This window comes from Protopterus annectens, chromosome 9.part0, assembly GCF_019279795.1.
Source record: "Protopterus annectens isolate FY-2018-M chromosome 9.part0, PAN1.0, whole genome shotgun sequence".
NCBI lineage: Eukaryota > Metazoa > Chordata > Ceratodontiformes > Protopteridae > Protopterus > Protopterus annectens.
Window position 1 is genome coordinate 1,081,340,840 of NC_056743.1, and position 16,426 is coordinate 1,081,357,265.

The following is a 16,426-nucleotide window of genomic DNA, read 5'->3' on the forward strand; positions in this document are numbered from 1 at the left end:
TTTCGAGCAATTCGATTTGGTGAGTATTAAATTGTGATATACTCATATAAAAATATATATCTTGTATATTACATGCATGTTGCAGAACAGTTTTTTAGTTTGTACAGCACAAGATTTAAACATATAAAAATATTGTCAATGGTCATTTGTGAAATTAGGCCCCTCATGTGGGTGAGTTAAGGAAGCTTGCATCTCTCCAAATATTAATAATAAATATATTCATTTTTACATTTTTTGCGTGTTATTTTTGTAGATTGTTGTACCTGCTAAAACACATTTGTTACAGGAATTCTAGTATATGCAGCACTTCCTCACAGGTACTCATGTAAACAAAATTACTATGAACGGGGATATAGTATCCGTTAAAATGTTACTAAGTTAAAACTGGTTTGTCCACTACAAATGATGATAAAAATAATACTAGCATTTTTACACTGAGATATTGGGCTTTTATCAATTATTTTAGATAGAGTTGCCCTTTTTGAAGTGACACTGTGACCCCATATGCAAAAATGGGAAAAGGGGTTATGGATGGATGGATGGATGATTTGCCCTTATTTCTGATTCTCTTTTTTCATTTTCAAACCACCCTCTACTGTTATTAAAAATAAGACTCAGGATCTCTTTGTGGTATTAAATATGCTCACTGCAAACCCTTTGAGAAACAATGTATATCATTTGGAGCATCTGACTTGAAAATGCGGTAATCAGTAATTTTAACATCTCCATGTGTCAGTGTGAAATCATAGTAACATCAGTTGCAAGAGATTCTGGACTTTGAGATAAAAACTATGCTTTTTATATAAATACAAAGAAAACTATATAATTCATTCATTATTTTTTAAATTAATGCATGAAATAGGAGCCTAACTGAGGGCAGGGAGCTGTTGTATTTTAAATCCTGCTGTCCCTTTTATTCAACAGGTGGGCTGTTTGCGATACCGCTCTCCAGAGCTTCTGGATGAATCTCTACAACTCAAGGATGTATCGACTGCTTTAAAGCAGGTAGATGTATATGCACTAGGACTCATCCTATGGGAAATCTTCATGAGATGTACTCCTCTCTTCAAAGGTAAGAAACTCCTTGATTCTTGTTATTGAAGAACCTGCTTCAGTAAAGCAAGCCATAGTACCAATTCTAATGCTGGCTGTTGCTGTACCTCACCTTACATAATACAAAGTTACATGCAGTCTCAAATTCTAACTTTATACAGGAAACTGAGCCCCAGGCAGTTTTGTCATAATGTTTACTGTATTTTAAGTGCAATAATTACTACTAACGCAATGTGGATTTAGTATATGTACACATGCGTTATAAATCACTGTCATACATAGAGACTTCTCCCTCTATTTCTGTCAGTCTCTCACTCATATATGCAAACACACACACACACACACACACACACACACACACACACACACACACATTAGAAACTGTCTGAATGAAGCATATGCACTTTTTGTGTATGGAGCGCTGATGTTAGACACAGGGACAAATTCAATAAAGCCTACACTAAGTGTACACAAAATGTAGCCAATAAAATTCTTAGCACATTTTTTGTGCTTTCTAGTCACTCAGAGATTACACTAAGTGTGCATATACTCTGCACTTTGTGGTAACCTTTATGAATCCCTGTCAATATTTAAAGCTGCAAGAATATTAGTAGGAAAACTATAATTAGGAGGAAGAAGGTGTGAGTTTTGTCTGTGTTCTCTGTTCACTCAGAACAGTGTACACATGTAGGCATTATTGAATCTGGCCCACAGTTTTCTTTCTAAAAGTAGCAGGACAGCATTCTCCTCTATCCCCTGCTTGGGGAAGCAATTGTTCCATTTCTAGGAAGGTACTGGGATACTTGATGCCAATTTCATCTAAGAACTGTCATTTAAAGGACGACAGTGACTCAGACAAATCTTACCTTACCTATGTTAACAATTCTTAGTCCCAGAAAATACATAGATTAGACCATCTCCTGAAACTGTCTCGTGTCAGTTTTTAGCCAAGTTCTTATATGCCTGCAGGGGATAGAGGGTTGAAAACAGGGAGAGAAAGTTAATAGGTGAACGGTGAGGAAAATAATGTTGGTTACCTCTTTTAACTTCTGAAATATTTGCTTTTACAATATATTTTTACTTTCAGGTATCCACGTGCCAGCATTTAAGCTACCTTTTGAAGAAGAACTTGGTAGGTGTCTGACCACTGACAAAATTAGATTTGCAGTATGTGAAAAAATGGTACGACCACAAATCCCACAGATCTGGAAAGAGAACACTAAGGTAAAAACAGAAATGCTATATTAAGCTCCATCTGTTTTTGTTCTCATGGAATGCTTGAATTTTAGTATTTATTTAACAGTAAGGATGTACTTTTAAAATAGTGTGAAAATAAAACATGAGAGCAGCCATAACTGATGCCAAATTTTGCATCTAAAATAAAATTCTTAATTTGATTACTGTTCTAATGCTGCTCACTTACCTTATGCTTTTGTCAGCTTCTGTTTGACTTGTAATATGTACTGCTAGCTTGACGGTGCAAAGACAGAGAACATTTTCATTTACACTGCTGGTGACTGAGGTTCTGGGAATAAACATATTACTGCCTGGGGAGACTCAAACAGCATGAACTAGCTCTCATGTTTCCAAACAATGGCGAGGGAGGGGGGCATTCTACACACTACAGCATCTTGAAAGAAATGACAGAGGACCTAACAAGTGCACCTAGTACGCATGGGAGGGTGCAGTAACACATGTAAGGTCTGTACATGAACTACACATGCATATGTTGATGTCACTGCAAGTCAAGTATTAGGGAGGCTCCTAAGTCATTGAATATACTCCCAACCCAACATCTGCAGTGATCATGACTTCTGTTGGAGACAAATTAGCTGGGTGACTTGGAGTTAGGAGCCAAAAAAGTCAAGAAAAACAAAGTATATAATGTCACTCCTCCCTTTGCCTTCTGTTTTCCTAATAGTCTTTGGTCTAAAATGATTATAGTCATTTCTTTAACAAAAAAGCCAAAAGATGAACATACATTAAAAATATTACAAGCAAGCAAAAACTGCAGTATCCACACAAATTTGTTGAGATTTAATTACTATTAGATCACCTCTTTCTTGTCCCTTTAGAGAGGCCCTTTTACAATGATTTAGAGAGACATCAGTTTCCTGGGAGATGTAGATGGCAAGGTAATGCATTTGGATGATATACAAGCAATTGTGCATGAAAAAAGGATAGTACAATATTCGGCATAAATGAATATGAGGAAAAAAACTTCTGTGATACAGAAGGTGTCAGCACTTTTTGTTTTTGCAGAAATTATTCAAAACAATGGTCTGTCTATGAAATAATAAAATATTATAAAGAAATTAAGTTATAGACACCTCAATGGTGTAGCTTTAATGTTGTTTCCTACAGTGCTGGTTTCCCTGGCTCAGAAATGAATGAGATCTATCAACTGAGAGTGTCAGAAAGGGGGTGGAAAGTGAGGGAGATGATACAATCCAGAGAGCAAGTTTGCTTTTCAAGGCAAGAATATACTAATACTTGTGAAAGTAATGCAACTTTGAAGGCAACAGCTAACAGCTGAGCTTAGTGCTCAAGGAAAGCTGCCTTTCTGGTTTGCTTGCTCTTTATGTGCTGAGCACAATGCATGACCCTTAATGCAGGAATTAACCTGTTTCTAGAGCTTCTATAACAAGACAATAGAATGGCAGGTGACAGCATTTTTAGTTACTTTTGAGATGTTTGGTAGTAGTAGCTTAAACAAGGATAGTCCACTCTCCTCTGGTCCTCAGCCTGAAAAAAGTGGTCCTTCCTGCTTGTGTGTATTTCCTGACTTAAGCAGCCCTACCACTATGCTTAGTTAATTATAGGTATTTTCACTTAGTCAGCACCTATATTAAAAATGTACCTTTTCCTGTTTGATACTGAAATGTTCTGTCAGAGCTGAGTTCATGCTTTTTTCTTTTTCTTTTTTTTAAATAGTCTTTTTAATAATCTTAAGGCAATACTGTAACTTATATCATAATCCTATGATGTTTTGCACTGACTGCTAACTGATCAATCTGTTTGTTAAACTTCAAGCAAATAATTTTACTCATTGTAAAATACTTTACTTTGCCATAGGTCTGGATCATAGCTTAAAAGGGTTTTTGGACCAGCCCACCAACTTGATAAAGAAAAAAAAAATAACTAAAAATAAAATAGTTCTGAACCTCTTGACTAATTAAAGTAAATAGAGGTATACTGCTTTAACTCACTTTCCCTCAGCGGCTTTGCTTTTAGTCAGACATTTTCAGTTTATATAGCTATTTGTTTTATTTGTTGGTACAGTTTAGTCCTTTTGTTTGTGTGCCTAGTATTCCTCCTGTGTGTTTTGAGGATCATTATTGTGCTAAGAAGTACAGAAATATTTCTTTCCAAAGCAGATTAGTTATATTAATCTGTTTTGACTTCTATCTAGCAGCCCTGACTGTTAGGCCTCCTAAGACCCCTCTGCCTTGATAACACTTGGAGGAAATTGCACTTTAGGGAATTCCTCATTGTTATTTATGTGTGTTCTCTCAGTAGCTCACCTCCTGCAGTAGTCAGAAGAGTGATAGAGTGAATCATGATAAAAAAGGAGCTCTAGCTCCCAACATAGATTTCTCCTCAGGAGTGGTAGTGTGAGTGGTAAAGTTAAGAATATAGAATTCCCCTGGATAGTTGAAGTCCAAGGTAATCACACATTATAATCATCCCACCTCCCCCAGCCATGGTTATAAGAAAAAAAAATTGAGCTGCTTTACTTGTCAGAAATGAAGCTGTTATCCACCTTAACCCCCCATCAGTTACCATTAACCACCTTGTCTTTGCCTTGTCAAATCCTAAAGACCAGATTTGTCAATGTCAGTGGTTGAACATATAGCATACTTACCTTTGATGCTGGAAGTGCAAAAGACTGTGAGTTCTACTCCCACTCCAGGTAAATAAACTGCTGACACTGCACTGTAGCATTAAGGCGATACTGCACTCCTGATTATGCTGTCCTTTGGTTGAGATGTTAAACCAATGTCCTATCTGTTTGAGTTGGAGGTAGCTCAGGCAGATGTAAAAGATCTCATGGCACTTATTGAAAAGAATAGGGGAAGTTCCCAGTGAACTGACTAAATTTTCAGTAACAGTAATAAATACCACCTTGGGTCTCCCTGAAAAGAGGCCACTAGCCTAGTGAAACTAACCTGGTCAACAATGGATGATAAAAAAAAAAAAGGCATAAAGGTCAACATGTGGAATGTCAGTAGCAACAAATGGACACAGTGGACACTAAATGAATCCTGACAGATTCAGGAAGAGGAAAAAATTTTTACAGTCACAGAGTCTTGGCTCGGGGAGGGGGGCATCCTATTATAGTAACAGATTTACTTCTTCACTTATAATAGACCTGACCTCTTAGTTGGAGAATGTGTCCTGCTGCCAATTCTCTTCCACAGATGAAGAGTTATTCAACTGACTATTTGTTCAGCTTTATCAGAGTAATGTGTCTTACCCTCTTTTGTTAAATTAATTGAAGAAGTGCCAACCATTTACCAGGATTGTGCAAAAAATATATTTTGCTTTGGAACTGGAATTTAAACTGGAGAGGACCAAATAAGAAACAATTGGGTATTTGACCCATGGTAACCTGGCTTAAACTGTCTCAAAATGACAAAGCCTAACCCTACATCTGACTCTGAGATCCTAACAGTAATCACTAATGTCATGCACAAACGTCTAAGAAAGATATCTGGACAAAGCCAAGACTAATTTGGTGTGTGTGTGGGGGGGGGCAGAGGCCCAAAAACATGAACAGATTTTAATTATTGCATTTATAAACTTATGAAGTTGTTAGAGTAACAGGTTTTGCATTAGCATGCATATTCTGAAGGATGCAAAGTCTGAAACCCAAATGCCTGTCATTATTTGGTGACTTCAACCATCAACGATTTGGCAGAAAACTACAAATTTTATGAGAACAGACCAAAAGTATGTAGCAAAAATCTGAACATTCTGAGACAACCTGGGCAGGTGAGAGGTATGTGTGTAGTAACGTATAACCGGTTATGTAAAACTATAGCAATGCTCAAAGATGGCCCTGTCATAATACATTCCCACCCCTTTCCATTTGACCCTTCCCATTCAGTGCTTCCTGCAGCTCCCCCACTCCTTGCTTTGAAGTTAGCAGCCATCACTTATCTGACTGCCATACTTCCCTGATGCTGGAAAGATTACTTGGATCAATCTACTCATAACATGTCCCAGCTCAATGGCACAGATAGACAAAGTCCTGACTACATCCCAGATGACCTGAATTTCAATAGCAGGTCAAATGCTGGTAGAGTCAAGGTGGGACGATGGGAAATGAGTGGTCACGGTTCATCCATCCTTGGGTGAGGGTGTGGTGGCTGCCCAGCTGGCTCTACTGCTACACCTGTGGTAACGGGAAAGAACTGGTAGCAGGGAAAACAGGATTTGGTATTAGAAGGAAAGTATTCTGTAGCTACCCAAGCCAGTGATAGTAGCCCTTGCCTGAGCATGCAAGGGAATGTACATGCTCAGATACAGGGGTATTAGTAGTCCCTGTTGTGATGCAGATGTTTACATCAGTACCAGGTATGACAGTAGGGTTTAATAAAAATATCCCAATTGCTTGCGTCTTCAGATGAGAGTGGGGACAAAGGCATCCCTTATGGCTGCCTAGATGATGGGCTCCTCTGGACAGTTCACCGGGTATTGTACTGGGTATGTCCCTCATAGAGCAAACTCATAAGTGGGAGCTTGATGGCCAATAGGCAACGGGGGAAAAATATACAGAAATAAAAATACTCATACCAGTATTAGAACTAACTCTCTTCCTATTGTAATTCTTAATACTGTCAATAACACTGATTTGTTGCAAATGACATTAAATAAAAATATTGTCACGGGGATCTTCACTGCCTGTCCCTAGATAAAAAAAGGTGGTCACTAGTCAATGCAAGGGCAACTCCATTACTACCTTTCCTATCCTTCACACTACTTCTACCTACCTCCCCGCACTTGCCAGAAAGTTGCAGATTAAAACTTCTATATAATCAGTTCTCAAAACTTTAAGAGAACTCCATCTGAATTACATGTAGCAGAAATAGCCTCTTTTAAGATTTCGCTGGCCATTTGGTATTATGTCTGGCAATGTACTGGCAATTAATTACTCTGCATTCTGTGAAATTAAGGTGGCAATAGACTGAATTTCATATTACTGAACAAGGTGACTTTCTTATTAATTATCACTGCTTGTTCCTTAACTAATTTATTTGATTAAGTACTGCTTAGCTGAACTACTTAAATTGTGGTATTTCCTTGCCTGTCTCTTATTTCCACTTATTTACTTCACCTACCCCCCTTTTCTGGCTCCATATTAACATCTCTCTCTCTCCTTACAGTCCCTTAAACACATTCAAAGGTCCAACAAAAAAAAAAACCTGAAGCAACTGCCTGCATATAAGAACTCGGATAGTGGAACCCCGTACAAAACAGTAAAAACCACTGCGATTTCTACTTTTATCAACAGACTGTGAACAGTGTAGGTCTATTATAATCTTCTCTCTGTGATACTCCTACTGATTCTTCTGCTGTGCACACTACTGGACGCCCCCCCTTTTTCCTCCCATTTACTGTAACAAATATATATATTTTTCCAAAGCTTTGCATTTATTTTATATTCTTGTATTTTATTTATCTTGTATACCACATTTCTTTTATATTCTTATATTTTATTCTCCCATTTATTGTAATAAATATATACAGTTGCCCAAACCTTTACATTTATTTTATATTCTCCTTTGATGATGCTTTACTAAATCAATTTTTGAATTCACAAAGATAAACAGACACCTGTAGGTACTGACCTGGGCTAGCTGGTTGATTGTTTTTCTCTTCTCACAGCTTTCTCCAAGTCCTGGTCCATAGCCTCCCCCCTTTTCTTGTTCTCCTAATATAATTCTAGTGTAAGTTTCCTAGCCCTGTCAAACTAGTTTTCTCACAGCTTTCTCTAAGCCCTGGCTCTTAGCCCCCCCCCCCCCTTCTCTCGGTCTCTTAACATAATCTTATTGTAAACTTCCCAGTCCTGTTAATCCTGTCTATTCCCTTCCTCTTCCTCTTGAGAGTTTATTTATTCCTCCCCTGAGCTGCGGTGCCATCTTTAAATGCTAAAAACCTCTGCCTGACTACACTCTGTTTCTGTCTGTCCCACGGGCATCCCTCAGTAGTGTGCACTTACTGCATGTCCCTTTCTAAACCCCCTGACCTAACTACATTATTTTCCTACTTCTCAGTGAACTAGTGAACTGCAGCTCCACACTGGTGCATAAGTAATAAAACCAAACAGAAAGGTAAAATTCAAACCAAAATGATAGGCTACCCTGTTTCTGTAGTTGTTAACCTTCTCACTGATTGTTTTCTGTTTGGAAACTGCTGCTCCTCCCGGAAGGTGTAAACCAAACCAAAACTGCTCCCAACCCAACCCCCCCCCCGTACTCCCCTCTTAAATGTGGTATCAGAAAATTACTACTCTCACACAACCCAAGCTACCCTTGCCAACACACTACCTCACTCTTCTACTCCACCACGTCTCTCTCTCTCTCTCTCACTAACCAGTGACATCCACTCCAACCCCGGACCCATCTCTGACATCAATCTCACCAAACCCTCCACTCAACCCACAAACTCAAAGTCCATTTGCCTTACAACACTTAATGCACAAAGCCTAAAAAACAAAATCCCTAACCTCCATGCCTGGCTATCCCATAACCACCCTGACATTACCATTGTTTCTGAATCCTGGCTGAAAACCTATATAAAAGATACTGAAATCCTACCACCAAGTTTCCAAATCATTTGCAATGACAGAGCCCACAAAAAAGGAGGTGGAGTAGCAATAATCTACCCCACCTCCCATACCATAACTCCCTACTCCAATTAAATACCAACCTTTGCCAATGCTGAAATTATAACAGGTTTACTAAAAATAAACAACCACAAATCCATATGTATCGCTGCCCTCTCTATTCCCCTGGTGATAATATCAAAACTCTTGAAAACATCCTATCCTGGTTCTCCTCCAATATAAAAAAATGAAACCTATATACCCGGTGATACCAACATCAACTGGAATACTATTAACTCTGAAGCCCCGTCCCACACAATCAACTTGTACAACTTCTCCTAACTGATACAATCTCCAACCAGACCAAATAAAGATGGTACCTCTGGTACCATCATTGACTGGATCCTAACAACTCACCCAAACCTTATCACCAAAGCCGGAACATTACCTGATCCTCTCAGCGATCACCTACCAGCCTTCACCAACCATCTCCCATCTACACTGCATAAACAACACCACTACATCCAAACCCACAACCTCTCCTCTTTCAATGCTCTAACTTTCTCCGAATGCTTAAAGCATACTGACTGGTCCCCTCTAAAAAACCTTCCTCTAGATGATGCCGTTTCCTTCTTTAACCATTCATTCCTAACCCTTCTCAATCAGCAACACCCCCCCCCTCGAACCATATGCATCAAAACCAATCCCTGCCCATGGTTATCAAAAGATACTAAACTAGCCTTGCATCAAAGGGACAAAAAATGGAAACAATATAAAAAACATAAAAACTCTAACACCCTCCTAGAGTATAAGCAACTATGAAACTCCGCAAAAAAACTAATAATTAAAGACTGCAAAGCCCACTACTCCAAACTCCAGACCTTACACTCAACAAATCCCCAAAAATTCTGGGACTCCATCTCATCCATGCCGCAACAAAGAAACCCCTGCCCAGACCCGAACCTCTCCAACCTTGAAACAGCCAGCCAGTTCAATTCATTCTTCATAGACTGCATAGCTAAACTATCAGCCTCTTTCCGACCCCCCTCCTCCACCACCACCCCCTCCTGCCCCAATCACCACCCCAATCATCAACCTTCCTCCACATCCTTTTACCTCAAGCCCATCCCCACAAGCACTATAAAAAGACTTCTCAAACTCAAATCCTGTCACAATGCACCCGACAACCTTCCACCCACCTTCCTCAAACAATCTGCAGACAGCATTGTCTATCCCATCTCTATTCTTATAAACAGAGCCATACAAGAATCATACGTCCCTTCTATCTGGCGCCATGCTTACATCATCCTCCTCCACAAAGGTGGCAAAAATACTGATACCACCAACTTCAGGCCTCGTGACATCCTTTCCCCTCTTTCTAAAATACTAGAGAAAACAATACAAGCACAACTCATGGCACACCTAACACTAAACAATTTCCTCTCCCCTACCCAACATGGCTTCTGCCCTGGTCACAGCACCATGACTGCCCTTCTTTCCTTTCTTGAAACCAGAATCCTCGAATGCGACTCAGGCAAGTTTGTATCCACACTATTCCTGCATCTGTCAAAGGCCTTTGACACCATCTCACACACCCTACTTATATCCCAACTCTCCACCCTACACCTCTCTCCCACCACCATTGCCTGGTTTTCCAGTTACTTATCCAACTGCCAACAAGCTGTCCAATGGAAAATTTCAACCTCCCCCTTCCTTCCCACACCCACAGGTGTCCCCAAGGTTCTGTTATTGGCACTCTTCTCTTCAACCTATTCATTAACTTTCACCAATCCATCCCAGACTCATCTATCATCCAGTATGCAGATGACTTAACAACCATCTGCTCAGCCTTCTCCCCCTCCAAGCTCCTAGCAAAAACCCAACTAGCCTTCTCCAAAACAGAAACCTGGATGCAGTCTAACCATCTGACACTAAATACAAATAAAACCAAGCTAATGTTTTTTTCCCCTACCAAAAACTCCATTGACAAATCTGCATTCATCATACAGAGCCAAAACAATACCCTCCTTGAAATTGTTCCCAACACCAAGCTTCTTGACATCATTATTGATGAAGAACTAAAATTTGACACCCACATCCACTCCACAATCAAGAGAGTCCACCAAAAGTTAGGTCTCCTCTACAGGCACAACCGCTTCCTAAGCCCCTCTACCCATCAAACTCTTGCATCCACCTTCCTACTCCCCTCCCTTATGTATGGTGCCCCTCTTTTCACCAATCTCCATCTTGGCCTTCGGTCCAAACTTGAATCCTGCTACCACAAGATCTCCAAATTTGCAACCAATTCAAAAAAACTCTTCCCACCACTGCCAGTCCCTCCTCACCCTCAACTGGCTTGAACTACCCAACTACATCAGTTACCTACAACTCACCATTGCTCACAAGCTCATCTTTAAACCTGCCAACTGCCCAGCTCTCGCTACTTCCTTAAAACCTTACATTCCCAACCGCTCACTCAGATCCAAAAAACAAAACCTCCTTCAGGTCCACAAGCCTGCACAACCTCCTGGCCACCTACTGTTGTCCCACTCCTTAGCTAAACAGTGGAACTCTCTCCCCACACACCTACACAACCTATCTAACCATACAAATTTCAAATCTCAGCTACTCTCTCATCTTTCTTCCAAATGGGAATGCCCTTACCTTGCTCCAACTTAAACCTCTCCCCCCACATTTCACCTTGCACTGACTCATCCAACTACCTCTACTATTACTTCACCCCACCCAAAACAATCCCTCCCCTACTAAAAACGAATTTTCTCTCTAATATCTATTGTACTGTACTCTCCAATCTCAAATGTACTATTACCCTCTCCATGCATAATATCTTCCTAACCTACTAATGGCTAGTAGCTATATATTTTGAAATGTTAAACCTACAATTGAGTTTATAACAGAAGTATTCACTTTATATAAATGTTGAAATTTCTGTATTGAATTATGTCTTTTCATTTTTGTAACATTGTGACAAGCCAATTACAAATAGTATGGAGCTTAACTGTAAATGTTCAATTAGCTGTATGAACTATGTCCTTTTATAACATGTGAAATGTAACTTGCAATTATTGTGGAGCTTTTCTCCCGTGGTTTCCACTGAAAATGGGCTCTTCTTGGCCCAGTGGACTTCCCCTGTCATCAAACTTAAATAAATAAATAAATGTCTGGCAGTTGATACAGAGCATTAAGGATATGAGTTGCAGCTCCTGTCATACAGGGTTTGATTCCATCAGTCCTTATTTGCTTACTGCATGGCTTTGAGCAAGTCACTTTACCAGACATTGCTCTTGGGTCACCCCTGAAAAATATTGTTTGTCAAGTGGTCCTACCTGGTTAAAAAATTGTTATTATTTTTATTATTATTATCTCCCAGTCAAAATACACAATGAGCAGAATTATTTGAAGTTTTAGGCCAAAATGGTTAAACATCTCCTGTTGCATACAGTTGCAACTACTACAGGGACAATGGGTAACTGCATGACTAAACTATTTAATATTGTATATGTACTCATAATTTAGCTAAACTGCGGTGGTGGTGCTTCGGTAGCATTGTCGCCTCACAGTAAGACGTTGTCCTGTTCGATTCTCAGCTAGAGCGTCTTCTGTGTGGAGACATGCGTGAATGGGCGTACCTTCATTGAAGGTTGTGCATCAGGGCCGGCAACTCTGCATGTAAAAATCTACTGCCAATCATTAGCAGACCGGAGTTCCGTTGTGGCGACCCCTAACCGGGAAAAGCCAAAAGACACAACAACTCATAATTTAGCTAAATATTTTGTTGCCTATGAATGTACCATGCCTTTAATACTCAGACATTAAATCTTCAGTTTTAAAATGCTTTCTACATATCCTGTTATCACATTAAACTTCAGGATGCATTTTCTTTTGCTTGTGCTGCTGTGCCAGGGTGTTATATTTTCCATTACTGCAATTTAGCCTATTTTCGTTTTGCTAGATGCAAGTTGTGTTTGTACTGATTTGTTCACAAAAGCAGTAAATTAATCTGAGTAACAGTTTTAAGCAAGCAGAAGTGGGTTGGGGTGTCTTAGCTTGTGTATAGTCATAGGGAGAATTACCTTTTAAAATATACACATAGCAGAAAGTGCCTCGTTCCAAAAGTTGAATTTCTTATCATATTTTGAACAATGTTTGAAATACTGTTATATTTCATTGCCATTTTCACTTCCTGAGAATTTGAGTTTCTGGATATCTGCAGTACAGGTCTGTTCCATATGGAATGCCCATCTCAAGCGTACCTCTTAGAGAAGCATTCCTAGATCTAATCTATAGCAGTATCTGTCTCAATGACGTGCGCCTTTTAGTTTTTTTTTTTTCATTTATGTGTGGATATCCTGACATGCTGCAAAGCACTGCAGTGTTGTTTTCTGAGTGTATTTATTCACTGGAATAAGATGTCTTGCACTTTGCCTTGGATGGAACCCTTAAGCTGTAACCTTGATCCTTCATACCAATTACCAAAGTACAGGGTTTGAATCCTCCCTAAAAATAATGTTTAAAATATGTCCCTCTTGCACCCCTCCTCCAATTATTTTTGTTTTTTTGTCAGAATTTTGTAGCAAGGAAACTAAGAATTATTTTGTTCTGCGCCTTATAAAATTTGTGACTGGCAAATTGTTCTGGGTTACAGATAATCACTAAATGTCAGGCATATGAGTTTCAGGTTTTATGTCCTTCAAAATAATGCTTGCTAATGTAACTTTCTAACTATATAAGAGATTTAAAATCTGTTCCTGATTGTTGGATCTTTTGTTTCTGATTCTTGAGTTAAGAGCTTGGGAGGGCATGGGGGTATGTGATGTGATACACTGTATGGTTAGTGACTGAAATACACTTCTCAGTCAATGCACATTTGTTCATTCATTTTATCACAAGCAAACATATGAAGGTAAGCAGTCATAAAAGGGGCTGCAATTGATATTCACATCTGTGTGTGTATCCTGCGTCTCAGAGTAGTTATGATGTAAAGGAAGGATTTGATTGCAGTCAATAGCGTCTTTATCGTATGAGACATGTTTTTTGAGTACAGTCCTTGGATTCCTTATTTTGTTGACTGTGTGACTGTATGCTTGTTTGACTATGAATAAACTGCAAAGCATGAAGTCTACAAGTTTAATGTTAAAATATTAACTATGAATGAATTTTAACTTAACTTGTTTTTTTGCTGGCTCAAGGGTGTGAAATGCACTGTGTTGAGCTACAACAGTTTGGCACATACAGCAGTTAAATCAAGGCTATGAGCTGTTACTGAGCTGCTTCCTGAAGTGCAGCTTTTGATTCCCTCAGCATTTGTCTAGTTTGACAGTCTGACCAAGTCACTTAACCAGCCAGTGCTCATGGGTCAACCCTGATAAGCAATGCTTTGCCTGTTAGAATTACCTGGTTGACAAGTACATAAAGTAGTAATTAAAATTTTTCCCTTTTTGTCTCCCATTATTTTTGGAATTGTCCAGAAGTATATAAGAGATATTTAAAAGTTGTTCCTGATTATGTTCCTTGTTTCTAATTCTTGAACTAAGAAGTTGAGAGGGCAGAGGGAATTTGCACTGTATTGTTCTGACATAAGTGAGAGGAGATGCATTTCTAAGCCATTATTTATGTATTTATTTATTCACTCTTTTGATCTCAAGCAAATATCTGAGGTGTATAGGCATACAAGTGGCTATAATTCATACCTGTGTGGTTTTGTGTGCGTGCAAGCATGTGTGTAAGTCAAAGATCAAAGTATTAGCAATGTAGAGGGTAGAATGAAATAACTGAGTTGGGGAGAAAGGTTAAAGTAGTTTGTAACTGAGAATTTGTAACAAGAGATATTAAGATAGAATATGACAACAATTTGCTTGTGTGTATGTGGGGGGAGGGGTCCTGGACATTTTCAATTTACTATGTTTCTAATGTTTGAAGAGCTGGGTGTATGGTAAAGCACAATATATTACAACTGCTGTATAACTTTTTGGTCTTATAAATAGTGTAAAAAGAACATTTTACATTGTAAGCAAGTGACTTTTCTGACAAGCAAAGAGAAAGTGGGGGATATCAAAGAACTTAAAATACACAGTTTAGCTATTGTGTGAGCTTTTTTCAAGGTGTTAGTAAATGTGTCACGTTTTACCCAGCTGTTCCTCGTTATGCAAGACCAGCGCAATATTCTGAATTTTGAAATTGGAAGGTTGACTATGGCTGTAGTTTCTTTATTTTTTTTTCTTGTTGATGTTATGGATGGTATGGTATTCATGATGTTACAAACCTATTGCCTGTATTGCTTAATTGTTTGATGTTGATTGGAATTGCTTGTGTTTATTTATTTATGTTTTTTGGGTGGGGGTAGGGAGCTGCTTGCCTTGCCCATCTGGAGCCTTGGACATTTGCAACTTGAGTTGTTTCTCCTAGGAGTCTCTATTGGTTGAAGTGGGCATGTGGAAAAATAAGTATAAAAGTAACATTTTAACCATCCTGAGCGCTCCCTCCCTAGCTGCTAGTAAATGTTCCACATTTTGCCCATTTGTTCCACTTTATGAACAGTAATATAACATTCCATATTTTGACAATGGAAAGTTGATTATGGCTGCTGCTTCATTTTGCTTGTTGGTATTACGGATGCTATGGTAATGGTAAACCATACTAAACTGACTGAAAATGAAGAAGCCACAACTTAATTAGCACAATGTATCCTTAAATTCTTCTCTCATTCATTAAAACTACAATTTTTTAAATTCTTCTGCTGACATTTGTTCATCAACTGTTACATTTATTTATTTATTTATTTAAATTATTTATTTGACATTTGTTTACCGGGGTGGTCTGACTGGGTCTACAGAACCCGTTTTCAGCAGAGGCCCGGGGAGAAAAGCTCCACATACAGTATAATACACATACAGTATAATCCAGTACAATAAAGATTACATTAGAAATGCTATGCAAATGCACTGACATAAACTGCTACAAGATGTTGTAATATATTACTACACATCTAGACAGTTCTATACAGTGAACAGACGATAATAGTCAATCTCATCATACATGATGTAGACAGTGTCCAAAAAAAGTACATAGGTAGTGCAATGCGTGATATAGTACTTGCAAAATAGAATGTTAGTTTCAGTTAGGAAAATAGCAGCCAGAAAGTTAGTGATGCAGATATATAGTGAGAGAGAGTTAAGCAGAATAGAAGCAATAAAGCCTGAGCAGTAGCTTAAGGATATGGTATAGAAGCAGAGAAGCAGTTTGAAGAGGTTTAGGATCCTGCAGTCTGTGAGGGATTGAAATGTGGCAGAAGAGGAAGACCTGAGCATTAAGCAGGCTTTATGCAGAAGCAGAGCCATGTATTTTTGAGATGATTTTTTAAAGAGGCTTTGAAATGGGTTAGGCCAGGCATAGACATGGTAGCTAGAGGTAGTGAATTCCAATGTACAGAGACAGAGTATGAATACAGAGAGTGACCAGGTTTTCTTGTGGGTTTTGAGATATCTAAGAGATTTTTGTCTTCTGATTGTAGGGATTGATTTG

The 16,426-nt window shown here is 38.8% G+C and overlaps 1 protein-coding gene across 1 annotated transcript in view; it reads left to right on the top strand.

Annotated features, from left to right (window-relative positions):
* AMHR2 (anti-Mullerian hormone receptor type 2) overlaps nucleotides 1-16,426 on the top strand; it is a 744,441-nt gene that overhangs the window by 669,457 nt on the left and 58,558 nt on the right. The window contains exons 9-10 of the mRNA XM_044082197.1: nucleotides 925-1,072; nucleotides 2,141-2,277. Of these exons, the coding sequence (XP_043938132.1) occupies nucleotides 925-1,072; nucleotides 2,141-2,277 (285 nt within the window). The remainder of the gene's footprint in view (nucleotides 1-924; nucleotides 1,073-2,140; nucleotides 2,278-16,426) is intronic.